Source organism: Dermochelys coriacea, chromosome 20 (genome assembly GCF_009764565.3).
Source record: "Dermochelys coriacea isolate rDerCor1 chromosome 20, rDerCor1.pri.v4, whole genome shotgun sequence".
Taxonomy (NCBI): Eukaryota; Metazoa; Chordata; order Testudines; family Dermochelyidae; genus Dermochelys; species Dermochelys coriacea.
This window is the reverse complement of record NC_050087.2, coordinates 15,879,694-15,905,109: the sequence shown is the minus strand read 5'-3', so window position 1 is coordinate 15,905,109 and position 25,416 is coordinate 15,879,694. Positions and strand designations below refer to the sequence as shown.

General features: G+C 48.2%; 1 protein-coding gene and 1 long non-coding RNA gene across 3 annotated transcripts in view; both read left to right on the top strand.

The window, feature by feature from the left end:
- The window catches only part of LOC122458387, a 493,263-nt gene that overhangs the window by 72,543 nt on the left and 395,304 nt on the right, over window positions 1–25,416 (top strand). The gene's annotated exons all lie outside the window — the stretch shown is intronic.
- Window positions 1–25,416, top strand: part of NFIX (nuclear factor I X) — a 144,572-nt gene that overhangs the window by 20,470 nt on the left and 98,686 nt on the right. Inside the window, exon 2 of one of the 2 annotated variants that reach the window (XM_043506891.1) lies at window positions 2,930–3,090. The exons of the other annotated variant lie outside the window; for it this stretch is intronic. Within the exon in view, the coding sequence (XP_043362826.1) occupies window positions 3,064–3,090 (27 nt within the window). The 5' untranslated portion in view covers window positions 2,930–3,063. The remainder of the gene's footprint in view (window positions 1–2,929; window positions 3,091–25,416) is intronic. 2 annotated transcript variants of the gene reach the window in all.

The window sequence follows — 25,416 nt, the reverse complement described above, 5'->3', positions numbered from 1 at the left end:
ACACCCCCTCAAACGCCCCCCACCCCCGATTTAGTTAAAATGTCTGGTCTGGATAAATTGGCAGCACAGGGACCTGTCCGCTCCCCCTGGTACTCACACCCAGCCTGCTGAGTGGGGGTAGCCTTTTCCCCTTTCTCCCTTCCTATCCCTCCCCCATCCGCTCATCTTGGCAGCTCTTGGATCCCTGCTTGAAACCCTCTCTCTACCTCTGAGCTCCCCCACCTGCCCCCCCTCCCCAGTTTCTGCCCCAGCAACTCAGAAACAAAGCAGGGCTTTCAATTGGGGATATTAAGATGAAACTTTAGCCCTCTTTCCTCCTGGTAATTCTAAACTCCCTGCTTCGAGTTGCAAGCGCACTGTTGTCTCATGGAGCAAATGGGGTGTGTGTGTGTGTGGGGGGGGAGGTTAGCGAGTGTCTCAGCAGTGGGGCACTGTTGGAAAGAGAGGGCACAAGCATGATTGCAGGAGATGCCACTCTGGAAGGGGATGGGCATGAAGGGGGCTGATGCCTCACAAGTCCGTTGACCCCCTGAACCCCAAGCCAGCCTTCCAGGCTAAGCCCTGAGAGCAGCCAGGTGCCCCTTGCAGAAGACACCTGGTTCAGCCCAGGGTGAAATTAACAAGCTTGCCTTCAGCCCTGCCCCTGACGGCTCTCTGCTGTGCATGGGCCCAAGCTGCCCCCTGGCTGCCCATCACACCCTGGCTAAGGGAAACGGGGTCTCCTGGCTTCCAGCGCTGGATTCCCATGGGGCTCACCAGCGGGGCACCCAATGCAACCAGGGGCTGGGCAAAGGCTGCTCAGTGGCAGGTGCAGAAGGGCAGGAAAACCCCCCTGCACCCAGCTGGTAAAACAACATCATAGAGAAACCCAGCAGAAGGGAAGGCAGGGCCTGGCTGGGCAATCCCTGGGATGCAACTGGGGATCTGGGGGCTAGAGTGGGAAACTGTCCCTCTGCCTGCTATGTACCTGTCACCTGCCTGCCCTTATCCAGCTATCTAATTTCCATACCCATCCATCCATCTCTATATTCACCCATCCGTCTCCATACCCATCCATCCATCTCCATACCCAACTCCATAGCCATCCATCCATCTATCTTCATACACACCCATCTGTCTCCATACCCATCCATCCATCTCCATACCCAACTCCATAGCCATCCATCCATCCGTTTCCATACACACCCACCCGTCTCCATACCCATCCATCCATCTCTATATTCATCCATCCATCTCCATACCCATCCATCCACTCCATACTCAACTCCATACCCATCACCCATCCGTCTCCATACCCATCCATCCGTCTCCATACCCATCTCCATCTCCATCCACACCCATCCGTCTCCATACCCATCCATCCATCTCCATACCCATCTCCATACCCACCCATCCATCTCCATACACACCCATCTGTCTTCATACCCATCTCCATACCCATCCATCCATCTCCATACACACCCATCCATCTCCATACCTATCTCCATACCCATCCATCTGTCTCCATACCCATCCATCCGTCTCCATACCCATCTCCATACCCATCCATCCATCTCCATACCCATCTATCTATCTCCATACACTCCCATCTGTCTCCATAGCCATCCATTCATCTCCATACACACCCATCCATCTCCATACCCATCTATCCCCATACACTCTATCTATCTATCTATCTATCTATCTATCTATCTATCTATCTATCTATCTATCTATCTATCTATCTATCTATCTAAACAACCTGTCTGTCAGTCTACCTGGCTTCAGACACACCCATCTATCTATCTCTATATCCATCTATCTAATCTCCATACACACCCATCTATCTATGTATCTATCTGATCTCTAGACCCACTCGTCTATCACATGCTGAAACACACTTTCCCCTTTGCACCACACTCGGGTGTATTGTTAAAATAAAGCCAACCTCTTTAGCAATAAAATAAATTAACTCAAGGACATTTAAAAAACGAGTTTATGCGGAACAGGATTGAGTCCAAGGGAAAAACCTTAACCCCCTCTTTGCCAGCGTGTACATTTTCTCCGGGTCAGTTCCTCAAAGACCCCCCGCCCCGGTTTCCGTTGTGTCCTGTGACAGACTAAGTGCTGCCCCCGCCCCAGTTCTGTGTTCTCAGGCTGGCTCCCGCCGAGCTCTGGTTTGCTAGGGGGCAAAGATCTGTACAGCACTGCGCACATCCCATTGCAAATGGCATAACCCCAACCCCCCACCCCACTCAGACCCTGGCCAGGAGCCCCGCACTGCGAGAAAGTGACTGGCCTGGCCAAAGCAGGGTCGAAGTGGGGAGTCACAGAGCCTGGGTGAGATGATGGCAGATCAGGACAAGCCAGTGATTTTAGCTCCTCTCCGGCTCCAAATCAAAGTGTAAAAGAAAAGGAGTACTTGTGGCACCTTAAAGACTAACAAATTTATTTGAGCATAAGCTTTAGTGAGCTACAGCTCATTTCATCGGATGCATTTCTGAAATCAAAGGCTGTGTCTCACTGGTCACAAATGAAGCGACTTGCCCAGCCTACGGGACGCCTCAGCAATTCGGATTTGCTTCCTTACAGTGCCCGGGCTTGGCTCAACAGCGGCGGGTTTGCAGTGAAAACACGTCTCAAACTCCCGGGGGGCGGCGGCGGCTAGACCCTTAGAAGGTTGCAAAAGTTGATTCTTTTTGAAATGACCCAGCTCCCTTGCGAGGCTGCTCCCAGCCCACCCCGTGAACGCACCCCGCGGAACCGAATCGGCGGGAGCAACTCGCTCCCCCGACGGGCTCCGGTGCGAAGGGGAGGGAAGAGCTCCGAATACAAAGTGTGTATGTGTGGGGGGGAGGGGGGAAGGGAGGGGAGAGTGGGAGGGAGCTAAAAGCTTTCTCAAGGCAAAAGTGTTCTCTGTTCCAAACTGTGTCTAAACTTTCACTTTCAGAGCTCCAAGGCGGGGTTACCACTCGGCAGCATGGACTAGAGAGGGAACTGCCGCCGCTTTAGACATGCAGCCACCTAGCCAGCTGCTCTCCATATGAAACAAAGTTCTGCAACAGTTGTTTTCCAAAAATAACCATGTATTCCCCATACTGCCTGACCCAGGTAACAAACAAGCAAACAAACAAACAAAAAACCAAAAAGAGAGAGAGAGAGAGAAAAGCAAGTTCTGTTTGTTTCTTTCATTGCATTTTGTGTGTGTGAAAGTTTCCTGTTGGGGTTTGCTCCTGGTTTAATGGTGGTGTGGGCCAGGCACCAGGCTGTGGCGGTGTCGCCGGGGGGAGGATTATTGCTGTCTGTCGGTGCTGTGTTTTTGTTTGAAACAAAAATTCTTCCCCTGTCTCTCTCTCTCTCTTTCTGCAGAGAAAGAGGGTTTGATGGCATGTTTCCAAGCTCTTTGTTATATTCACTGCACATGGGTTTAGCTCAGAAAATGGCGCTTCTCCCAAATTTATTTCAAGAATTAAAAACGAGAGAGAGAGAGAGAGAAAGGAAGGAAGGGAGGGGGAAAGGGCAGCGGGGTTTGCTGGAATAATGCATGCAGCTCTGCTGTTTTGTTTTGTTTTTTTGCGGGGGGGGAGCTGGTGGGGAGGGGGGGGAAGTGTACAAATGTCGAAGTGATTTTAATATTTATCTTCACTGTTATGACCTGAACCGTGGGGTTTACTGCAAAGGTCGGTTGCTAATGCTAGAAGTTGCTCGCACTTGCAGTGGATTTTGCCTTTCTGTGTTTGCGGCTGCTGGGAGCGGAGATCTTCGTTTGTTTAAAAAAAAAAAACAACCCTCAAACCACCCCCCCAGCCCAACTTGTCTTTTTGTTTTGAAGTAAATTAACCCCCCCCCCCAATTCTGAGCGGGAGCTAAATCCAGGCAGCTCCGAAATGCCAGGGGAAGCATTGGCCCTGGGTGGTTCTTGGTGGCTGCCTGGTTCCCTCTCCTGTTGGCTTTGCCCCGCTCGGCTCAGGTAGGGGAGTTTTTCTCTTTCTTGGGTGGGAAAGTTCCGCACTTTCCTTCCAGCGCAGCTCAAACCGTTGCTTTATTTCTCGGGTGAAGAGCAGCGAACCTGGGGCGGGGGGGTGTTGCAATTTCTCGAGGGAGAAGGGAAGCGAGTCTGTGGATGGTGCAAAACGGGGCGGCGGAGAAGGGGGGCGTTTGGAGCAGAGGAAGTTTGCAAAAAGTGGAGAGTTGGGAGCTGTTTACACGGTCGCTGCGCTGTTGGAGCTGAGCGGGGAAAAGGCGTTGAAATTTACAAGCTGCAAGGGGGGGGGGAATTAATCAATGCAACATTTCTAACCATGCAAAAAAAAGAAAAGAAAAAGGACTGCACAGTTTGCGTTAGATCGCTGTCTGTTTTGGAGGTGTAGAATTGATGGTCTTCTGGTGATAGATTTGATCCCCCCCCCCGGTATACAATCTGTGGAGCAAAGAAATGTTGGATTTTGCTGTTAATTAAAACGGTGGATTTTTTTGGCGGGGGGGGGCGGGAATTATCTTAACTCTTCAGCTCAGAGTTCCCTGAAAAGGCACTTCATATAATTAGCTTTGCTGGATGAACTGAAGTTGTCAAATTTAATATGGTGACATTTCTGAGTCGGGGGGGGGGGAGGGGGGACACTGTCTTGAAATGCCGCTAAGAAATGATTTTGTAACCCACCCAAAAGCTTTTTTATTTTTCCACTCAAATAATTAAGAACAAACAAACCACCCAACACTTTGCAATTGAGTGAGGGACAAATCCGGCTTAAAACAGGTCTTTGGAGGCGATCATGTAACTTCTTTGGAGGGGGATTCGGATCCTCGGAGAGGGAAAGCTGGACATCGGTATCTTTTTAATGCCACCAGAAGGAAGTTTCGTGAAGCGAATATACTTTGGCTTTTGTCTGTTTCAACTTTCCAGTTCCCCCAACCTGTCCCATAGCTGTGAAGTGTTTTACCAGGGACTCTAGATCCGACTCAGGTGGGGGAAAGTAACGGCTCCAATTCCATCTCCCAGCTCATCTTCTGAAAGGAAACGTTGCCCCCAGCTAATCTACAGCCCTCCTAAGCCGATATCCCTAGGCACGGCGGAGGACAGGGCAGGGGACTCCTGGACAGACCTTTAGCAAGTCTGCTTTTAAGAGTGGGGTAGGCAAGCCGAGCTCCCTTTAAACTCTGAACTAACTGACCCTAAATTCATGCCTCATTCTGAAGAATATTTTGCCATTATTTGATGCTCTTTTACAAATCCTCTTATGTTGAAATATTTTTCATTTTTTATAAGAAGGGTATAGTTTATGTCCTTTCCAAGATCTGATTTTTTTTTTAAAGACCAGTTTGTGTAGTTCAGTGTCCTTAAATATTTTAAAGTCCTTGTTAATTTCACATTGGAATTTTTTTTTAACATAAAGCAACTCAGCTGTAAGAAAAACCAGGACTTAATTTTTTAAAAAATAATAATCCTAAAATGACATTGCACTTTTATTGTTTTAAATTACTTTTGCTTAAGCAGCAAGCCAAGTACATAGATGGGCTTGTGAGCAGCATGGATACACAGAAATGGGAGTCACTTCTTAGCAAGGCATTTTTTTCTATTCTATTTTCTTCCTTTCCTTTTTGCCATGCTAGCTGCAAATAATGTGAATCACATTTTTGAGGTTTGCCATAGATAGATCTTTCTAATTGGCTGTAATTTCTATGGTTTGGGGCACTTTTGGAGAGCACAGTGAAGAAACTTTGCATATCTGTTTGCTCATTTGGTGGGAACAATGGTTTGGGGGGGGGGAATACAGGTTTTTAGTGGCTGAGAAAGTGTTCCTTTCCTTACTCAACAATAAATAATAAATGGAGTGGACTATTATTATTATTGGTTATGGAAGAATATCATGAATTCACTTTAGTTTTGCCTTCTTTAATTTTGGATTTGATATGAGATCAAGAGAATTATTACAATGACAATGAACATTTGATTCTGAAAGAGCATTTGACTCTGAAAGAGGGACAAAACCTTTTTTGGGGGGTGTTTTTTAACTCATGCAAGTTACTCTGAAGAGTTAGGGGTGGAACAATGTGGTCCCAGTATCTTTTTGTTTTATTAAAAAGGGGTGATGACGCTTGATGGGCTCTATTAGGTCCTTTACACTTCAGTAGCAATTACTATCAATACCTAATAAATGACTGGCAGTTTTAGGTATGGAAATAAGCAACTAGCGCCTAATGTTTATGGATGAAAATGTCTCTATAAATATAAGGTATCTGGCATAGTATGTACATCTCTATAATTATATATATACACACATATGTACGTCAGTGTGTACCTACAAGTGTGTGATATAGCTATAAATATATTTTTCTAATGTATAATGTGTGTGTGTAATACAAATACATACATAGATACTGAATCTAATATTTAGTAATATTTATATAATATAATATACCATGTGTGTGAACACATGCATACTGTACTCAAAATAACTTATATTTAATAATTTATATAATATGATATCAATTGTATATACACATACACACTATACCTAAAATACCTCATATTTAATTTCTATAAAATATAACTACTATACCTAAGATACGTGTGTGTATATTGTATATACACGCACAGCCATTTATGTGATACCAGCCAATACCTGCCAATGTATGTGCATGTAATATATAGGTGACACATATGAATTGGTGTGTAGGTGAATCATGCACCTCCGTGTATAACACAAGCAATATATAAAATATCATACATGTCTGTTGGAGGCATGCATATTTTTGCAACATAATGATATATTGCGTTACACACTGTAACTAACAGCGGATATCTTATAGTACTAGTGTATGTCCAGAGAAATGTATTTTGCACAAACAGCATTGTTGGTAATGATGATTTTATTTATCAAGGCATCTCTCTTGTCACTCCACCACTCCCCACGATGCTCTGGGGTGCTATGTGAACAATTAAAAGACAGTTGTTACCAATGAAACAATAATTACAACATCATTCCATGGATTAAAACCTAAAAAAAAACCCTAAAAAAATAACCAAGATCAAACCAAAGAGGCTTTAAAAAACCAAAGCCAAACTAAGTGGGGTCACTTAATTAAAAAAAAAGAAAATGTGAAGAGACAACTGTCAACTTCGTTATAATTTCACGGTGTTTCTTTAGTTGGGTAGGAATCCATTTTTTGGGGAAGGGTGGGAGAGTTAGGCTGTAATGTTGCGTCTTAAATCCTTCCCCCTCCTCCAGGCCAAAACCTGCATTTTTTGTAATGACACAGGCTTGGAAAGAATATTTTTAGCATTATGTCCTGTATTTTATTTACATATATGTGCGTGTGTATGTGCCTATTTTTCTGTATAATTATTTAGCATTACAGCCTATATTTTTAATGGCTGTATATTTACCTCGTGTTAGGTCCTGTCTTTCTACATAGGTAACATTACAAACTTGGTTAGTTATTTTAGCATTAGGTCCATATCTATCTAGCAGTGGAGCCTATAATTATTAGTATTTCCATGTATCTTAATAACTAGAGAAACAGCATGAGAATCTCTCTATACCCTCCACACTATCTGTCGGTCTAGTTTGTAGTTTGTATTTTTCACAAACTTTTCTAGCAAGGCCTGTCATTTCTGGGATAAGTTCTGGAATATTTTTGGAGGGTTATTCTCTTGCATCTGTTTGTTCTTTAGTTCCTCTGTGTTCGTCCCGTCTTTGGGACCCTGCCAGCCTGGAAAGACCAGTTTCGTTTCTGTCTCAGGGAGGGAAAACCCAGCTTTCTTTTTCGGAGTCACCCCTTGTTTGTGCCCAGTGAATTAAATCCATCCTGGCAGATTCCCCACTGCCCTTCTGCCCCTGCCTGGCTCACTTCTGAACTGATTTCCCCGGTTTCAGTTCCTGGAGGAGAGTGTTTTTTCCCCCCTCCTTCTTTCCTGTTATTAGCAATCTAAAATCACCCCCTGTCCCAGTTCAACCAGTGCGGTCCCTCCCCCTCCCTTCCCTAGGAGAGAGTCCCAAAGACTGGACCTGCGGCCTTGCTGAAGAGAAGTTCTGAACGAGGTTATTGTTTTAGGGCCCGATCCTGGGCACTCCCATATCGGCCCCTGGAACTGGATTTCTCGATCTTAGCACTTGGCAAACCTGATCCTGCTGTCCTGATCAACAGAGGGCCTGATCCTCTGTTGGTGTAAATTGTTGCATGATAATAGCGTATGCAATTGGTGAATCTGGCCCCAAAAGCTTGGCCTCCCTCTGCCTGCAATGGAAAGAGTCTGGGACCCCGAGTTTGAAATAATGTGCTAGAAGTGGGGAAGTTCTGGCCTGGCTGAAGTTGGTGGGAGAGACTTAAGAGGGGCAGAATCCACAGAAGAGCTTTTCAGGAGGGGTGCAGGGTTGTCATGATGGAGGTGAAAAAATTATCAAACTACCTTCCATGTCGCATGTCTTTGGTGCCACTTGCTTTTTAAGTGGCATCTGCTCTGTAAGTGTTTATTTTATTGTTGGATGAAGGAGGACTCTCGTCTGCTTACTAATAGTGCTGTAGTTCACCTGGCCCAATTCCATCACTCCTAAGTGTTCATATTCTTTTTCTTTTTTTTTTGTGCTAACAATCAGCTCTGGGTTTTATTTTTTTCAAAGATTTTTCCCCCCAATCCCTGTGACATTGCAAATATAAAATAAAATACACATCTGCTAGCTAGGAGGAGTTGGAGGAGCATGTTTAAAATACATAGAGAGAAGACCGAGAAAGAGAGCCAAGGCGTTGAGTTTTTGGTTTTTTAAGCCAATGCTATTTTGGTGGGGACTTTCGAGTCATTGCAAAAATTATTTTTTTTGACTATTTGCAATTCTGATAACTGATTTAAATCAGGCAGCTTATTTGTATTTAATTTTGGCCTTTATGTGCTGATATGCAATCTTGTGTGTGTTTGATATAATGTATGTGTGTGTATATATAAGTGGGTATGCATGTTTTTATATAATAATAATTAATAATATTTAACTCTTATATAGGGCTTATCATCAGTAGGTCTCAAAGCACTTTATATAGACACACACACACACACACATACATACATACATGTGTATTATATAGATCCATTTTTTATATATCTCTATCACACATACGTACGTGTGTATATATATATTACATATATACACAGACTTCTTAAATTTGATTTGGAATGTGTAATTAATATTGTTTTTGTATATGGTTAGTGTTTGTATATGTTATATGAGGTGTCTGTAATATACAAGTATATACAGTATACATCCATGCACACATATATATTATATAGAATCATATATTAAATATTTGTGTGTACACTGTACACATTGTAGATAATATGTGGTCCTGTATGTAGTACGTATAGTGCGTTTATATAGTATAATCACATATACATCCTAGCCACGTATACAGTAGAACCTCAGAATTATGAACACCAGAGTTATGAACTGACTAGTCAACCACACACCTCTTTTGGAGACAAAAAAAAAAAAAGAAGCAAATACAGTACATATGGTGTGAAATGTGAACTACTTTTTTTTTTTAAAAAACGGGGGACAGTTTAAATAAAAAAGATTTGACAAGGTGAGGAAACTGTTTCTGTCTTTGTTTCATTTAAATTAAGATGGTTAAAAGCAGCATTTTTCTTCTGCATAATTAAGTTTAAAGCTGTATTAAGTCAATATTCAGTTGTAAACTTTTGAAAGAACCACCCTAACATTTTGTTCAGAGTTACAAACATTTCCGAGTTACAAATTCCCTCCATTCCCAAGGTGTTTGGAACTCTGAGGTTCTACTATATAATATGGATTTGCGTATAATAATGCATATGCAATATACAGATTTTATATGATATATACAATGTGTGTGTATATAATATCACATGTACACAGTCTACACTTATAGATATATTGTGTATGTATATCACAAATATATACATGCCATACACACATATAATACTAGATGGGTCTGTTTATATATCGTGTGTGTATTATATATAGACCCACTATTCATGTATATATAATATAGGTTTGTATATCGTATGTATGGGGTGTGTAAGTGTGTGTAAATGTAAATGTTGACTATACCCATTATACTCATTATGTATAACACACACACAGATTACACATACCTCATAATGTGTGTACATATGTATACATTACACATAAAAACTTCAGCCGATGTTTGTAAAAGTGATCGGTGATCTGAGGCATTTCACACTTTCAAATCAGGCCCTGTACGGAGCCTTGTGTTGGACATGAAATCACTCCAATTTAGGCCTGCGATGTGCAGTCCTGCACCCCTATAGCTGTGCCTCCAGATATTCTATACGTTCTCTCTCAGTGTGTAGCTATCATATTATATGTGATTCTAGCATTCTAATATATCCAATCACACACACCAACCAACCTACTGTATAAAATGAATCTAGTATCTGGGTAAGTGTCTAATATGTGTGCATGTGTAATCTAGCCTAGCTATACATGTCAGCCATTAAAGCAATTATTCGTTACACATTCCAAATCCAATTTCCTTAATAAGTTGGCATTCTTTTCACCCCCCTTTCAAATGCATTTTGAAACCTCTGTTTTCTAATGTTGGGAATTAAGGATGGATTTTTCTGCTTGCATGACTTGACTTCTAATAAAGGGGACAGAGTTTGGGCCTTTCTGACCCACCTAAAATTGACAGGCAAATCTTTGGGGAAGTGCATTTTCACTGACCAGGGAGTTGGACAATCGGCGTGGTTAGCTGGGCCATCAGTCCCTATTCCTCCATCTGGTTGTATTTTGAAAGATTTGCTTGCACACACATGTAGCTGTGCAGATGGAAAATCCAGCTCGCTCGCTCCTTATCTTGGCCTGTTTTGGAGGAGCTTCCCGAACACGAATGGGTTTTATATATCAAATCCTTGCTCACCTTTTCCTTGCTCAGTTTTCCTTGACTGTTCCTCAGGTTGATTCTGTAAATCCTAACTATTGGGTGCAGTCATTTGTTGACCTGACTGGTGTTACTGCTGTGCCTGCTAGCAAGCACTGACAGCATTGGACCTTATTTATTTAGAAAATCATAGAAAGATGTGGTCTGCTTTGGGTAACCCAACCAATCAAACAAACCGACTAACAAAAACCCTACAGGTCGTTTGAAAGCAGCCCCATCCAAAATGCTATTGTTAGACATTTTGCCCCACGGGTTTGACTCTTCCCTCCTGATCTTCAGAGCAGAATTTGTTACACGAGGAGCTTTTGGGGGGAAAAAAGAATTCAAGATGATAACTTATTTCAGTCAGTTTGGGCTCTAGCCGAAGTCCATGGGAGTTTTGCCAGTGGTCTTTTCTAAAAAAAAAAAAAAGGCATCGGAAAGATTGCAGCAAAGAGTGGGTTTTTCAGACTTTGGGGAAGGAGGTGGGAAAAGAATCTGACTGTTGAGGGAGTTAAGGTACTTGCAAGGGAAATGAAAGCATAAAAATATTATATACACACACACACAAAGAATGAAACAATGAGCTGAACAGGGAGAGTGAAATTAGCGAAGCCTATAAATAAACATTTATGCAGTGTTGAGACAGTATTCAGGTGAGTTTACAAACAATTCATTAAGATATTTATAAACTTTCACAGTTTGGGGCTATCAATAGAAACTTAATTACAAACTGTAAACAACTTTCCATTCTCATTGGAATGCCAATCCCTGGCTTCCGAAATGGGCAGTTTCTCAGTTTTCTTACTGAGCAAAAAAAAAATTTTTACAGTAGAAAATGCAAGAATGAAAGTTCAGTTTGACTGTTTTTTTCCTTTTCTTTTGCTGATTTTTTTAAGTGGAAACTTTCCTCTGAAAGTCTTCTTTTGTTTGTTTGTTAATTTTTATATTTTAATGTGCTCTGGGAACTGGGATATAGTTTTTTAATTTTGGAGGCAAATACACTCCACATTTTGTTTTTTAAGGCGTAAGGGTCTATACAATGAGAAGTTAGCCAGCCAGTGCTGATGTAATTTTTTAGTTTCCTCTATAAACTACAGATGTCTACATATCTGTGTATTATTACTACGCTCTGTGCATATTTCATAGACAAAACGGCAAGGCATGAATATCTGCAATGCAAACACACACTCACACTCAACAATACAATATATATTTATATATGATTTCTATATACTGTAGATCCATAACTGTCAATAGAGCTGAGGATCTGATCCTGTAAGTTTATACGACCTAAAAATGCCAAAGAGGAATCTGTGGTGAAAGTACAGGTCTTAGGATGTGGGTACGCTTGGATCAATGACTCACATGAGTCTTGTCCGACTGCCGAGTCCAGGAACTTTTGTGGAATAAGGACGGCTTTATCGCAGCATTAAGGATGAGGATTTTAAACACGGCTGCTGGCCAAATATTGCAGCCTTTACTTAGGAACATCACTTACTGAACTCAAGGAGAGTTTGCTGGATCAGAATTAAACCCAGATATTTATAGTATGTTGAGGGGTGGGTCTGTTCACAACAAGCACAAAAATTTTATTTTACCATGGATTTCTGATTGTCATTTTTAGATTATATAAGCATATAGAGTGTATGCACAAACACACACACTCAGCAACACTTTAATACAAAGTAAAAGACCAGTAAATACACGCACAAACTTAACAATACAAATAAGTGTTTTTCTGTGTTTTATTGCTATAAAAATGCACAATATCTATAGCTGCTTTTTGTGTGTATTTTTACATACATGTATGCAGTATCTGTATATAAAGTACACAGATAATATGTAGCTATAGATATAATTATACACACGTACATAATATGCATCCCTTTACATGTGTGTATGGCATATGAGTGTGTAAATACATATTTACAGGGAAATGCTTTCAACTTGCACTATAGCCGTCCCTTCCACAGATGCTGCAGCGTACTGGGTGTGCTCAGATATAGATTTACAAACAAAGTCTGATGACTATTTGGTGTTCCACTCTATGGATATTAATCTGTATAGAGAACATGTGTGTTTGTGTTTGTGCGTCTGCGTGTAATCTATACACTGAAACCTTGTTTATTTGAGCTTTGATTCTCCAAATAACTCCCTTATCCAGAATGAGGTCATGTTCCCCCGTGTATGCTAACAACGTCAGAAAGTCCCCAGCTTATCCAAGCCTCTGCTTATCCATATTAAATTCCCGGCCCCTTGTGTGGTTTGGGGAACCAAGGTCTCTCCGTGGCATGATGTGTGTCCATAGGCTGATCACTCGGTTGGCTTGTCTTCATTTAGGATTTCTGGATTTCAGGCTGCTCCGCTGGCCTTTTCCTTCCCAAACTGTGTTTCCAAATCTCAGAGCGGAGCCTGGGGCTGGCGCCTCAGCTGGTGTCTGTTGTCCTAGTTCCACCAAAGTTGGTAGAGCTAGGCCGATTGACACCAGCTGAGGATCCAGCCCCAGATCCGACATGTCTCTGTCTTTACTCTCTTCCCTCTCCTTTGAGAGAGGCATTTGCCAAGTGAAAACATTCCCAATATGGGGAGGAGGGTAGTTGCTGTTTACTCTGTTGCTTGCATTTAGGATGAGTCTATAAACACGGTGTAAAGGTGTAAAACAGCCCTTGTAAGATTTCCCCCCACATTGGATTAGCAAAATGGGCTGGAAATCCTTAATTACTCGTTAGGTTGCTTTTATTGTTGTCCATTATTAACTCCTTTCCTGAAACTGGCCTTTTTTCCATCTGCCCATCTCCTTTCCTCCTCCACTAGTGATCTCACTTGGACTTGATTTCTATAACAAACTCAAACTTTCCTTGCTGCCTTCGACAGAGAAAGAGCTGGGAATAGCATTCCCCCGCTCCCTCCCAGGCCTCCGATCCATGTCCCCACCGAAATATCGGCCGCTCTCTTTGGTTCTTCACCAACCTCAGTTAAATGGAAGTGGGGCATTCATTGCGAAATTGAGAGAGTCCGTCCAAATAAGGGAAGGTGCAAAAGAAAAATGATTCAGCTGTTTTGGGGCCTGTTTGTGCACCTATCTGGGATCAGAAGCTTTTTTGGTTTAAATATCACTTATATATTTTGATTCTTTTTACTTTGCATGCTTTTGTTTTGTTGAGTTTTTAAAGCAAATTAAATTATTGAAAAGGCCTGGAATTGTAAAGGGGATAGAAAAAAGAGAATTGGGGGGAGGTGCGGTGGGGGGAATGGGAATCTGAATAATTGATGGGAAGCAAAAAGCTTTCTTGGAAAAAAGCTGGATGCCAACTCAATCCCTTCTGGAAAAGAGGGGGATTTTGTCTGGCTTTTAACAGAGCCTCCCCCCACCCCAGTTTTGTGGACGGTTTCCCTGCGCGGTGCATGAAACGGAAGAAATGCTGTCAGAGTGAAGTGGCAAATGAATATAAATTTATAATCTGCACCCTTGCGGTGGCCGCTGGCGTAAAGTTAGTCGATGCCACAGAGCAACTTTGCTTCCGCTGCCCCGAAAGCAGATTGCGGCTTTTGGGTCTGGCGTGTGTGTGTGACGGTGCCAGCGTCCTCCGTAAGCAGGCTGGCTGCAGAGGCTCAGTGAGGTGAACCTCTGCCCCCACCTGCGGCACATGGTAGTTTAGATTCCTGAGGGTTGTTACTACCTTGGTCTACTCTAGGTTCTGTTGTTGGGTTTAGTGTGGGGGTTCTGGGTGGGGTTTGCGGCCTGTGAGGAGATCAGCCTGGAGGATCTGCCCTTAAACTCTGATTCCATGCATTGTAGGAGTGCCCGGGGCTCAGACTCCAAACAGAGTCGAATGAGCGTGAGCACAAAAGTGGCAAAAACGGGGCCGGCTGTCCCGCCCTTGGAAACGATTCCTGTCCCTTTGCGCTGATTTGTTTTTAAATCCGGAAATAGGCAATTAATTTACGGCGAGTGCTTGTCGTTGTGCCGGGTGCATGGGGGAGTGAATGAGAGTCAGAGATGGTGGTGAGGGGTATAGTCTAAGGATCTAGATGGAACAGAATACAAGTGGGTTATGGATCAAGCCCCCTGTGTGTGTGGGGGAGCAGGGGGGGACATTGGAAATGTTTTGGAATCCTGAGTGTGAATATACTGTGCAATATAGATGGCCATCTCTACTGGAGCATGAGTCTGTGTGTCTACCTTCTCTCTGTAGATAAATATCCAGTGGTCATTGTCTGATTTCCAGGTGCCTGCGAATGTAATGTATAGACTCTGTAACCGGCTGGATGAGGGAATATATACATATGGTCTGTTTATGTAAGAGTGGGTATATAAACATCTGTAGCACAAATATTCTGCAGTCTGAATTCTCTGTGTGAGTGTATATAATATATTCTTCTGTCTAAATATATTATATGCAGGAGACTCTCTCGAAAAAATCTTAACTAGCACGTTCCATCCATAGATCTCAAATTGCTTTACACCGGGGGTCAGTATCATCATCTCCGTTTTATAGCTGGGGAAACTGAGGCACAGAGAGACTTGAGTAGCAGGCATTCACCCAGCAGGCCAGTACCAGAGCTGGAACATAACCCAAGGTCTTGAGTCCAGTGCTCTACCACCTAGGCCAGACTGCCGCGTTACAATCACTGTATCTCTGTCTGAGGGTGCATGTAATTGTCTGATTTCTATAGCTAGAATGTCATGCCGTCGCTTAGACTGAACTCCGTTAATTTGTTTTATCTCCTCTATCTCTGTTGACTTAAATACCCTCCAGCCATTGCCGTCTCTAAAGCACATTGCGCTATTTTATGTTTGTTTATTACTACATGCATTCATAAGCTGCCCATCTCCGCGGCATCTGGGCTGCCACTAGAATACCAGGAGAGCACAGCGAGGCATTTCTCGGGTCCGGTGCTCTAGGCAGAGGGGTGGATTTGGAGCTCATGGTTTGTTTCCACAGGGTGGCAAACACCTTCCTATTTCATATGCACTCGCTGCCAAACCCGTTGCTAATGGGCTGTTAAGCTTGAGTGGCCAGTGCCATAGGCCTCAGAGCTCTGAGTTCCCCTATAATTAACCCTCTAAAAAGCAGGCCAAGGGGTGATCTCAGGAAGGCTACAAGTTGCCGCCCGTTAACCTAACTCCTCGGGAACAGGGCTTTGCCAGTGACTTTCTCTAGTTTTTTTGAGGATGTGGCAGGAGCAAGGGCAACATGCCGGAGGAGCTGAGGAACCCCTTGAGCAAACCACCCCAACCTTGTGCTGATCCCTCGGCCCTTGCACCTGATAAGCAGGCTCCGGAGAGGCTGCTGGGGCAATCGGGGATGGCAAACCTGGCGTGGTTAGCCAGGGCATGTGCGGGCTGAGAGCGGGGCTGATCGCACTCTGTAATATGTGGGAGGGGGAGCCCAGCGACGGGGAAGAGCCAAGGAAGCTGTAGGACAATGTTGGCCCAAGAACAAATGGGGATAAACTGTGGCTGGAAATAGGGCGACAGTTTCTAAGCTCCAAAGCCAGGAGGGTCTGGAGCAGCCTCCCATAGGAGCAAAGGGCCTCCCTGGTTTGGAGCTGGGTGAGTTTGTGACGGGCAGCCTGCAATGGCAGGGACTGGGTGCACTGGTCCAGGTGGTCCCACCACTCCCCAGCCATTTTCCAAACCGTCGGCTTGTAGCGTCCTCTGAGCAATGGGCTTTTCGGCCAAGAGCACTGCTCTCGGGGTTAAGCCTTCCAAAAAGAGCTCTGGCAGAATGAACACCTCATGCGGCTCAGTGGGACCCATGTTCGAGGGCTGATACCTAGTCCCCGAGTCCCCGGGCACCTGCGCTTAGCTTGCCTGCACCTTTCTTTGCTGTGTGCTCCTGATGTGTGTCAACACACCGAGGCACAGTGCAGTAACTCTGAAAGCCGAGCTGCTCAGACCCCCGAGTGGGTGCAGCCCCCGAGGTTCAGTCCACGTAGATAAGTTCGGGTTGGTGCTGCAGGGACAGCTCCAGTCACCCTTCCAAAACAAGATAAGAACAGGTTTCAGAGTAGCAGCCGTGTTAGTCTGTATTCGCAAAAAGAAAAGGAGTACTTGTGGCACCTTAGAGACTAACAAATTTATTTGAGCATAAGCTTTCGTGAGCTACAGCTCACTTCTTCGGATGCATTTGGTGGAAAATTTCCACCAAATGCATCCGAAGAAGAGAGCTGTAGCTCACGAAAGCTTATGCTCAAATAAATTCGTTAGTCTCTAAGGTGCCACAAGATAAGAACAGGCACCATGTACTGGCTAGATCTTTTATCTGCCTGGTTCTCTCTGGAACTGCTGGACCAACTGACCCCAAACTTGCTCCACTCACATGAGCTGAGTGCAAACTTTCAGACTAACCTTTTTTCTGGCAAAAAATCTGCATTCGTGGACAGTACTTTTGTGACTTTTGTTTCACCAAATTGTTTTGGTTTAAAGAGGGGAAAAAAGCTAAAAAAAAAGGGGGGGGGGAATGTAGTTTTGACAGGTTCAAAAGGAGATGGCCCAGATTTTCCGTTCAAAGTGACTTTTTGTTTGAACGTTTCTTTTACTTTTATTTTTTATCTACTTCAAAATGCTTAGAAATGGTTGAAATCAGAACTAATTTATTTTTTTTAAAAGTTGATGAATGAAAAAGTCTAAAAATGCCATTTTGTCTTGATCAAAACATTTTGATTTTGCAAGAGCAAAATGCTTCTGTTCCACCCAAAGCGAATTATTCTTTTGCCTTTTTGATTAACCCCAAAATTTGGAAAAATTTAGTTTTTGGGCCGAATCCACCCCCCGGTTTTCCAGACTCACCAGCGAACCGAAACATCCAGGCTTTGCACGCCTCCACCGCTCACCCTACCCTGGGGAGTTACAGCAATTTTCGAGACAAGCAGAGCATGCTTGTGGATTTTAGAGCACTTTGAAACATCTCTGGTTGACTGAGCCTTAACTATGGTCTCACCCTGCCCCAGTGTGTGGTTGTCTGCTCACGTAGCCAGCTGGTGTAGCGTGGGGCTGGGCTGGGCTGGGACCCCCTCTGCACTGATCCACAGAGGATACAAGTTGTTACAGTGCCAAGTGGCAGAGGCCTGGCTCTTTAGCTCACGCTGTAGCAGCAGGGAGGGTTTTGCTCTGGAAGTCCCCAGTTCAATCCTGGCTGCATCAGCTAAGATGGTGACTGGCCCACTTGCAAGCCGATCCCTGGGGAGCTGGGTGCGGGGATGGGGGAGCAAGAATTGGCAGCAGGAGGTATGGGGCTGTCAGTGGGGCAGCGTGGCTCATGGGTTTGGGATCAGCGCTTGTTCCGTTTGGTCTGGAAGCCAGTGATGAGGCTGGGGAGGGAAGGGTCCGAGCACCCTGCATGGCTGGGTAAGGCACAGCCAATTGTGGTTCGGGGGTGAGAGCCAGCTCTGGATTTAGCCCATGTCCCCCCCCCTTAATAAACTTTCCCCAAGCTGGCTTTGAAGGGTGGGGATGTGTGTCTGTCCCAGCCCCAATCTGGGGGCCTTGAAATGGAGCGCCCCCATCCCCATGGTGCAGAGACATGGCCTTTTGTTGGCTGGGGGAGAACATCTTCTTAAAGAAGGAGCATGGTCTAGTCGTTAGTGCAGAGGGAGCTGGGGGCCAGGACTCCTAGGTTCTCTCCCCAGCTCTGGGGGAGAGTGGGGTCTAGTGGTTGGGGCAGGGATAAAGCATCAGAATCCTGGGGTTCTATCTGGCAGCGCAGTGTGGTGTAGCGGTTAGAGCTGGAATCAGGACTCCTGGATCATATCCCTTCTTCTGCTGCTGAATCATTTCCCTTCTCAGGTTCTTGGGATAATAATAATGACTGGCCTTCTTGGGGGGGGGCTGTGTCTGTGCAGCACCTGGCACAATGGTCTGGCTCCACGACCCCATTTAACCAGAGGCACCCAAGTTGGCCCAGGGCCGAATCTGGCCCTGTGCTTTTGCAAAGCCCTTTGAATGAAAGGCACCGGGTGGGGGCTGGTGGTCCAGGAGGGCATCAAGAGAGACGGCAGGGAGGGGAGAGACAGCTGGGGCGCATGTGCCCCTCCTGGGTATTTCAGGGGCATCAAATCCAGCCTGGTTCGGGATCCCTCCAGCCAGATGGCTGCAGATAACCCTTCACAGCTTTGTTGGCATTGGAATTATCGGGCGGGGGGGGACCCATGACCTTCAAATCCCTTGTCACCACATGTCAATTATCACAGCTCCATCAGATGGTTAGCAGTGCATTAGGGTTGATCTAAAAAGCATCACCAGCAGCTAGGAACGTGGTGTAATGATCTGTTTCTTTTGCAAGGTGGGGAATTCAGGGCAGGGGTGGGAGGGGGGTTCAGAGGAAAGAGGGGTAACATCCAGGGCTCAGCTTTGCTGTCAGTGCAGGAGGGCTGGCTGAGGCTTCTGAGCCTGTGGACACAGGGCATTTGGCATCATTGGGTGTCAATGCAGGGACGGGGAGGGGATCTGATGGGGATAGCTGGGGGGAGGGGAGGTCTTCCAGAGACGGAGAGCTTCCCCCTCCCCTGCACCCAAAAAAATTATCCAACCCCCGTACAGCCCCAGGGCTTGTCTGCAGGCAGCTGGTGGGCGCTGGTGGCTAAGCTGCCGGTCTCGCCTGCGCTAGCCAGATTAGCACTAGTGTGCCATGCAGGGCAGCTGACCCGTAAGCCGGCTGGGAAACAGGTCGCCCCGCTCACCCTGCTGTCTAAAGCCCCAGCTCGTCTTGGCCAAACGGACCCTTTCCCAGATAGCGGGCTCTGCTTGGGGCCTGCTGGAGGTGTTACCCCAAAGGCCTTGTAGCTATCGGCCGGAGGGAGTCTGCTGGGATAGTGCCACCGGCAAAGTCCTTCAATGGAGATGAGCCGTAGTCCGCTGTAGGAGAGGCTTGGGGAGGGGGGCAGTGTAAGCCACTTCCAAAGTGCCATAAACTGAAGTGGAAGAAGTCCCCTCTTATCCTGGAGCAAGTGTGTGCAGGGGGAATTTTACTGCTAGAATGATGTCATTTATTAGGTGTCTTATGGTAGCGCCCAGAACCCCATGGCGCTAGGTGCTGTATGTTATTGGGTGTATTATGGTAGCGCCCGTGGCTCAGTTCAGCTCAGCTCCCCAGCAGCCCGGAGGGGGGCGTTAGTCGGTTCTCAGCCAAGGGGAGGTTCGAGGAGGGTTTGGCAGGACAAGGGGGCACTTTGCGGGGGTTTCCAGTGGCACCATGAGGAAGCCTGAGGGGCTGGTTTGAAATGACCCGGGGGGCGCTGGAGGCTGGTGGAGTGGGCTGATCGCAGGCGGGAGCGCAGAGAGGATTGTGGTTTAAATTCACCCTTCGTTTGTACTGATGTAACTCTGCCAGTCCTGCTCGGGGATCTACCCCATGGGAGTGCTGCCTTTGGTTGCTCTTTACTGCTGGCCTGGACCCTGATCGGGGGGTGCCAGGGGGAGTGCCCTTCCCACGGGATGGGCACGGTCTGTGCTGGTTTGAAAGAGGCTTGGGGAAGGGGGAAGACACTCATCGAGGTCCTGACTGGGACGTGGGTTTAATCATCTGGAGCTGGGAGTAAGGAGGGATCTATCCCTGGCTGTGGGAGGGGAGTGAGGGCTAGTGGTTAGAGTGGAGAGAGGGGGGTTGGGAGCCAGGACTCTTGGATTCTGTTCCCAGCTCTGAGAGGGGAGTGGAGGCTGGGAGCCAGGACTCCTGGGTTCTCTCCCCAGCTCTGAGAGGGGAGTGGAGGCTGGGAGCCAGGACTCCTGGGTTCTCTCCCCAGCTCTGAGAGGGGAGTGGAGGCTGGGAGCCAGGACTCCTGGGTTCTCTCCCCAGCTCTGGGAGGGGAGAGAGGACTAATGGTTAGAGCTGGGGGAGGGGGCCTGAGAGCCAGGACTCCTGGGTTCTCTCCCCAGCTCTGGGAGGGGAGTGTAGCTGAGTTAGGGGCTTAATGTGAGGAACTGGACTTTCTCTTGCCCCCATGCACAGCAGGCTGGGCCCTGTCTGCCCAGGAAGCCCCCTGCCTTACAGTCTTGCTGTACGAACTGCCTAGTCCCCTGCCAATTCTCCCCCAGCAGGTGGAATAAATGTTTTGCCCCCCCCCGGACAGCCGGGCTGGGGGTGTGTGTGTGGTGGGGAAAGCGCCCGGTCCACCTGTCCGTCTGCTCCACACAGCCTCCCCAGCGCCAGCGCCTTCCCTGGCCAGCCTGGCGGCCATCTTGATTCTCCTGCTCGCTCTCCCACTCTTCTTCCTTTGTCTCGCTCACTCGTTCTCCCTCTTTCACTCGCTCTCCGCGCCCTTCCTTCCTCCCCATCGCCTTTCTCCTTCCTTTCTTGCTGTTTTGTTCATTTGTCCTCCTTGTTCCCCCCACCCCACCCCGGCCCCGCTGCCACTTCCCTTCGAGCCACAGGGCCCAAAACCACCCCCTGGCCACCCGTCCCCCCCAGTGCAGGCTGGCCCCCTTGGCTGGGGCCCACACGCTCGCTTGGGAAGCTGCCTCCTTTTCTCTCTCTCTCGCTGTCCCGTTGCCGACCATGTTTTGGCTGCCAATGAATCCCCCCCCGCCCCCAGCCGTTGGGTTTTTGGCTCTGGCTGGGGCTGAGTCTGTGCCGAGCCAATCCCTGACCCCACGGGGGCAGCCACTTTGCAGAAAAACTTTGTTCTCACCGGTGGGGGGGGGCAGGGAATGGAGCACAGCGATATTGGGGGGAGGGGGGGTGGCGTTGGCAGGCAGAGGGCCCGGGAGGGGCGGGGGGATTGGAGGACTGGCTGCTTTGGGTTTGCCACTGGCAGGGAGGTGCAGAAGGAGGGGGGGTGGGCATCGGGGGCAAGGTGCTAGGGGGCCTGCGATGCCGTGGGACTTGGCGGGGGGGATCAGGAGCCCCCCACGCTCGCTCCTGCCTGCAGCCGGGGTTCTGGCTCGCTGCCGGGCGGCTACAGCTGTGGGCTCGGCAGCATGGCTACGCCTAATGCTGCAGTGCGAAGCAGCAATGCGGACCGCGGCAGCCAATCAGGAGGCAGGTTTAGCCGGGCCGGCCCGCGCCCCGATGGGGTTGGCTAGGTGGGGGGCAGATTTCAGAGCGGCCCGGCGAAGGGCACAAAGGAGCCCTTAAGGGCTGTGGAAAGCAGGGGTGGCGTCTCCGCCTTGGGACCCCGGGGCTGAGGGGCTCTGCTCCGGGATTCACCGCGCTCCGTGCGAGCAGTCCTGCTTCATGCGGGCAGGGGCAGGGTTGTCTCTCCGAGCTAGCTGCCCGGAGAATAGCCAAGCAGAGCTCATGTCACATGGGCACGACCTGCTTGGCCCTCCTCATGGCTCTCTCTGTCCCCATGATGCTAAGGGGGGAAACTGAGGCACGGAGCGAGGAACTGACTCAGCTAAGGCTTCACAGCAGAGCCAGGAGCAGAACCCAGGAGTCCTGACTCCCCAGTCCGTTTCTCCAACCCCTGGCCAAGGACCCACTCAGGCTCTGTTTTCCCTTGTCTGGCTCCAGCGGAGTGGCTAGCACACTCCTGGCTTGTCCTCCACCTAGGGGCCAGTGAGAGGGGGTGCGTGGGTGGGAGAGGCAGCCAGCCAGGCTGGTTAGCGTTATCTTTGCTGGAGCGCTCTAGCGACTGACCACAAGTCAGAACTGACCACTCTTTTACAAGCTGTGGCCTGCTCCTCGTTAATCTAATTACCCATCCCATCCCTCAGCCCAGGAGGGAGCGTAGTCTTCCAGCACAGCCTTCGCTCCACTCTGCCTGGGCAGAGTTCCCCAAGTGGGCGGCCGGCTAGGTAAAAGGAAGCATGCTCCCAGCCTGCACACACTTGTGCACATACTTCGACACGGGAGCCCGTGGGCTGGGCGGGCACCTACATGCACAAACACACATGCACTTGCAGGCAGTCCATGCATGCTCGTACATGCCAACATGTGGGCCCTTCCACATGTGCTGAGTGTGCAGGTCCTCAGGCCAGCCCGCGGGCCATGTGTGCACTCGGTCAGACAGAGCGTCTGCACGCATTTGTGCATGCTTACATGTGCACTAATCCTTCTTTGCTTTCCTCTTGCTCCTCCCTGGTCAGGGTCCCTCTTCTACAGCCCCAGCTGAATTTAGGCTCCTGGCTCCCACCTTTCCTGGGGCAGAAGGCAGCATTATCCCTGCTTTGGAGATAGGGAAACTGAGGCACTGAGCAGGGACGTGGCTTGCCTGAGATCACAGTGCAGATCAGTGACAGCCAGGACTAGACACCAGAAGCCCTGGCCCTTCTGCCGGGACTCGAAGCACTCTGCAGTCTCTACAGAGCCAGGGGCTTTAACGAGGTTTCATTGCAACGGGCCTGCATTTGCCCTCCCCAAACATGCTGGTTCCTTGAAGGACGCCAGGCTCCAGAGTTAAACCTTTGGAGACTTTTCCCCCACCCCCTTCCCGTGGAGTTTGGGAGCTTAGTGTCCTGCCGCTCCTTTGACACAACGCGGCTCTGAGAACATGACCCTGGGGATTTGCAGACCTCAAATGAGTTATCTCCGCTTTGTGCCGAGCAAAGTGGACATGAATCTGAAGCATTAATCCTATTAGATACAGTTCACACTGTCCCTTGAAGGCACCCTTGTTATCCCCAGCGCTTCAAAATTGTTCCCCTACCTACCCCACCGCCCCCAGGCACAGGGGGCGGGCTGCCTCGCCAGCCCCAGAAAGCCACGGTCACAGATTCCAAGGCCAGGCTGACTTCCCACAGGGCCACAAGACTTCCTCAAGGTGCTGGGGAAAGGGGTAGAGCAGCTGGCGACTCATGGACACCCCCAAGACAGGGGTGCCATGGGGTCTAGGCCTGCTCTTTGTAGATGGGGAGAGGACCTGGAAAGAGGAGAAAAGGCAAGGAGAGAGTGGGGTCTAGTGGTTAGAGTGGGGAGGGCTGGAAGTAAGGACTCCTGGGTTCAGAATCCATGCTCCGGGAGGGGACCGGGGTCTAGTGGCTTAGGGCAGGAGGCTGTTCCCACCTCTGGGAGTGGAGTCTACCAGTTACAGTTGGAGGACAGGAGTCCAGGGTCTCGTGGGCTCTATTCATGGTCTGAACTCTGAGCGTGAGTCTCCCCTTCTCCCTGGGTTGAGCTGGCATTGGGCCGGGCAGGAGATGCGGCCTGATAGCCCGGGTGCAGATTGGCTCCCTCCCTGGTTCGGGGAGTGCCTGATTCTGGAGCAAGGGGGCTGGCAGTTAGGGCTGTCACCTTGGCCTTTGGGTTTGAGTCTCAGGCTTCTTGGTGAGAGTCATTTGGCCCAGAGGCAGTTAGGAGCTGATGTACCTTTGGGCCACTGTCGCTCTGTGCCTCAGTTTCCCCCTCTATAAAATGGGATCCTGCCCTGCCTCGGAGGTTATGAGTTGCCTCAATGATGGGGCCAGACAAGTGCCTCGGCTAGATTTGGCTTTCCAAAGTCTGATTTGAGGCCAGAAAAAATTCCCCTCTGCACTTGCACTTTTCTCCAGAGTTCCAGGTTCCTTGGGATCTGGGCCTCTTCTCCAAACCCCTCAGTCAGGTCTCTGAGTCCCCTTCCACTGCCTGAAACTCAGCCTAGCTTTCGGTTCAACCGTCAACCCCATTTTGCCTGGCTCCTGGCGAACCCAGCCGCTGCGACTTTGCAAGGAAAAAAAGTCTGGCAGCTATAAGGAGACGCAGCGTGGCCGTGGTAGTAAATGGGACAAACAGCTGCTTTCTTCCCTCCCCAGAACTGGCTGCATTTCAGTACTTGATGAACTTATGTACACCATGTGTTTGTATGAGAAAGAGGCCTAGTGGGTAGAATACCGCATGGGCACTCAGGAGACCTGGGTTCAGTTCTCTGCTCTGCTGCTGGGTGAGCTTGGCAGTGTCTCGTCCCCTCCCCATGCCTCAGTTTCCCCATCTGTGAAATGGGGAGGGTGATCCTGCGCCTCTTTGGGAAGCATTTGGAGATCTGTGGAGGAAAAGTGCATTTCTGGGCGTTGGCTGAAGAACTGCGTGAAACTCTGCCGTCCTTTCAGCCAGCCCTGCGAGCTGTGATTCACGCCGGCAGTCTCTCGCCCTCTGAATTGTTTCAGATTCCATGTCTCCCTGCGGTTTCCTATTCCTTGTACCTCCCAGGCGTTATGTGGTTTAACATTTCTCTCCCGCCGAACCTTGCATTTTTCACGCGGGGGCGCTGGTCGGTTTGCGCTGCCTGAGGTTTGGAGGGGGACCAGGTATTTTAAGAGTCAGAGGCCCCTTCCCGCTCTGGCTGGCTTGTAAATAACGCAGCTCACCTGGCTGACATATGCCTCGCCGCAGGGAGTGGGAGAGCCGGGAGCGGGGGGCTGGCTGTGGGTTGGGGGTTTTGCCTGGTCTGCAGTGGAGTGTGACTTGGAAGAAAGGCTGGGAGCTGTCTGCGTTCCCTCGCCTTTGTCCTGCCTTAGCTCAGAGCTGGGCTCTAAGGGCTGCTGGATTTAAGTGTGGATCCGATCAACAGCCCTGCAAGAGAGGAACAGGCTAGCGGTTACAGCGGGGGAACAGGGATCTGGGTCTCCTGGGTTCTCGGCCCAGCTCTGGGAGGGGAGTGGGGTCTAGC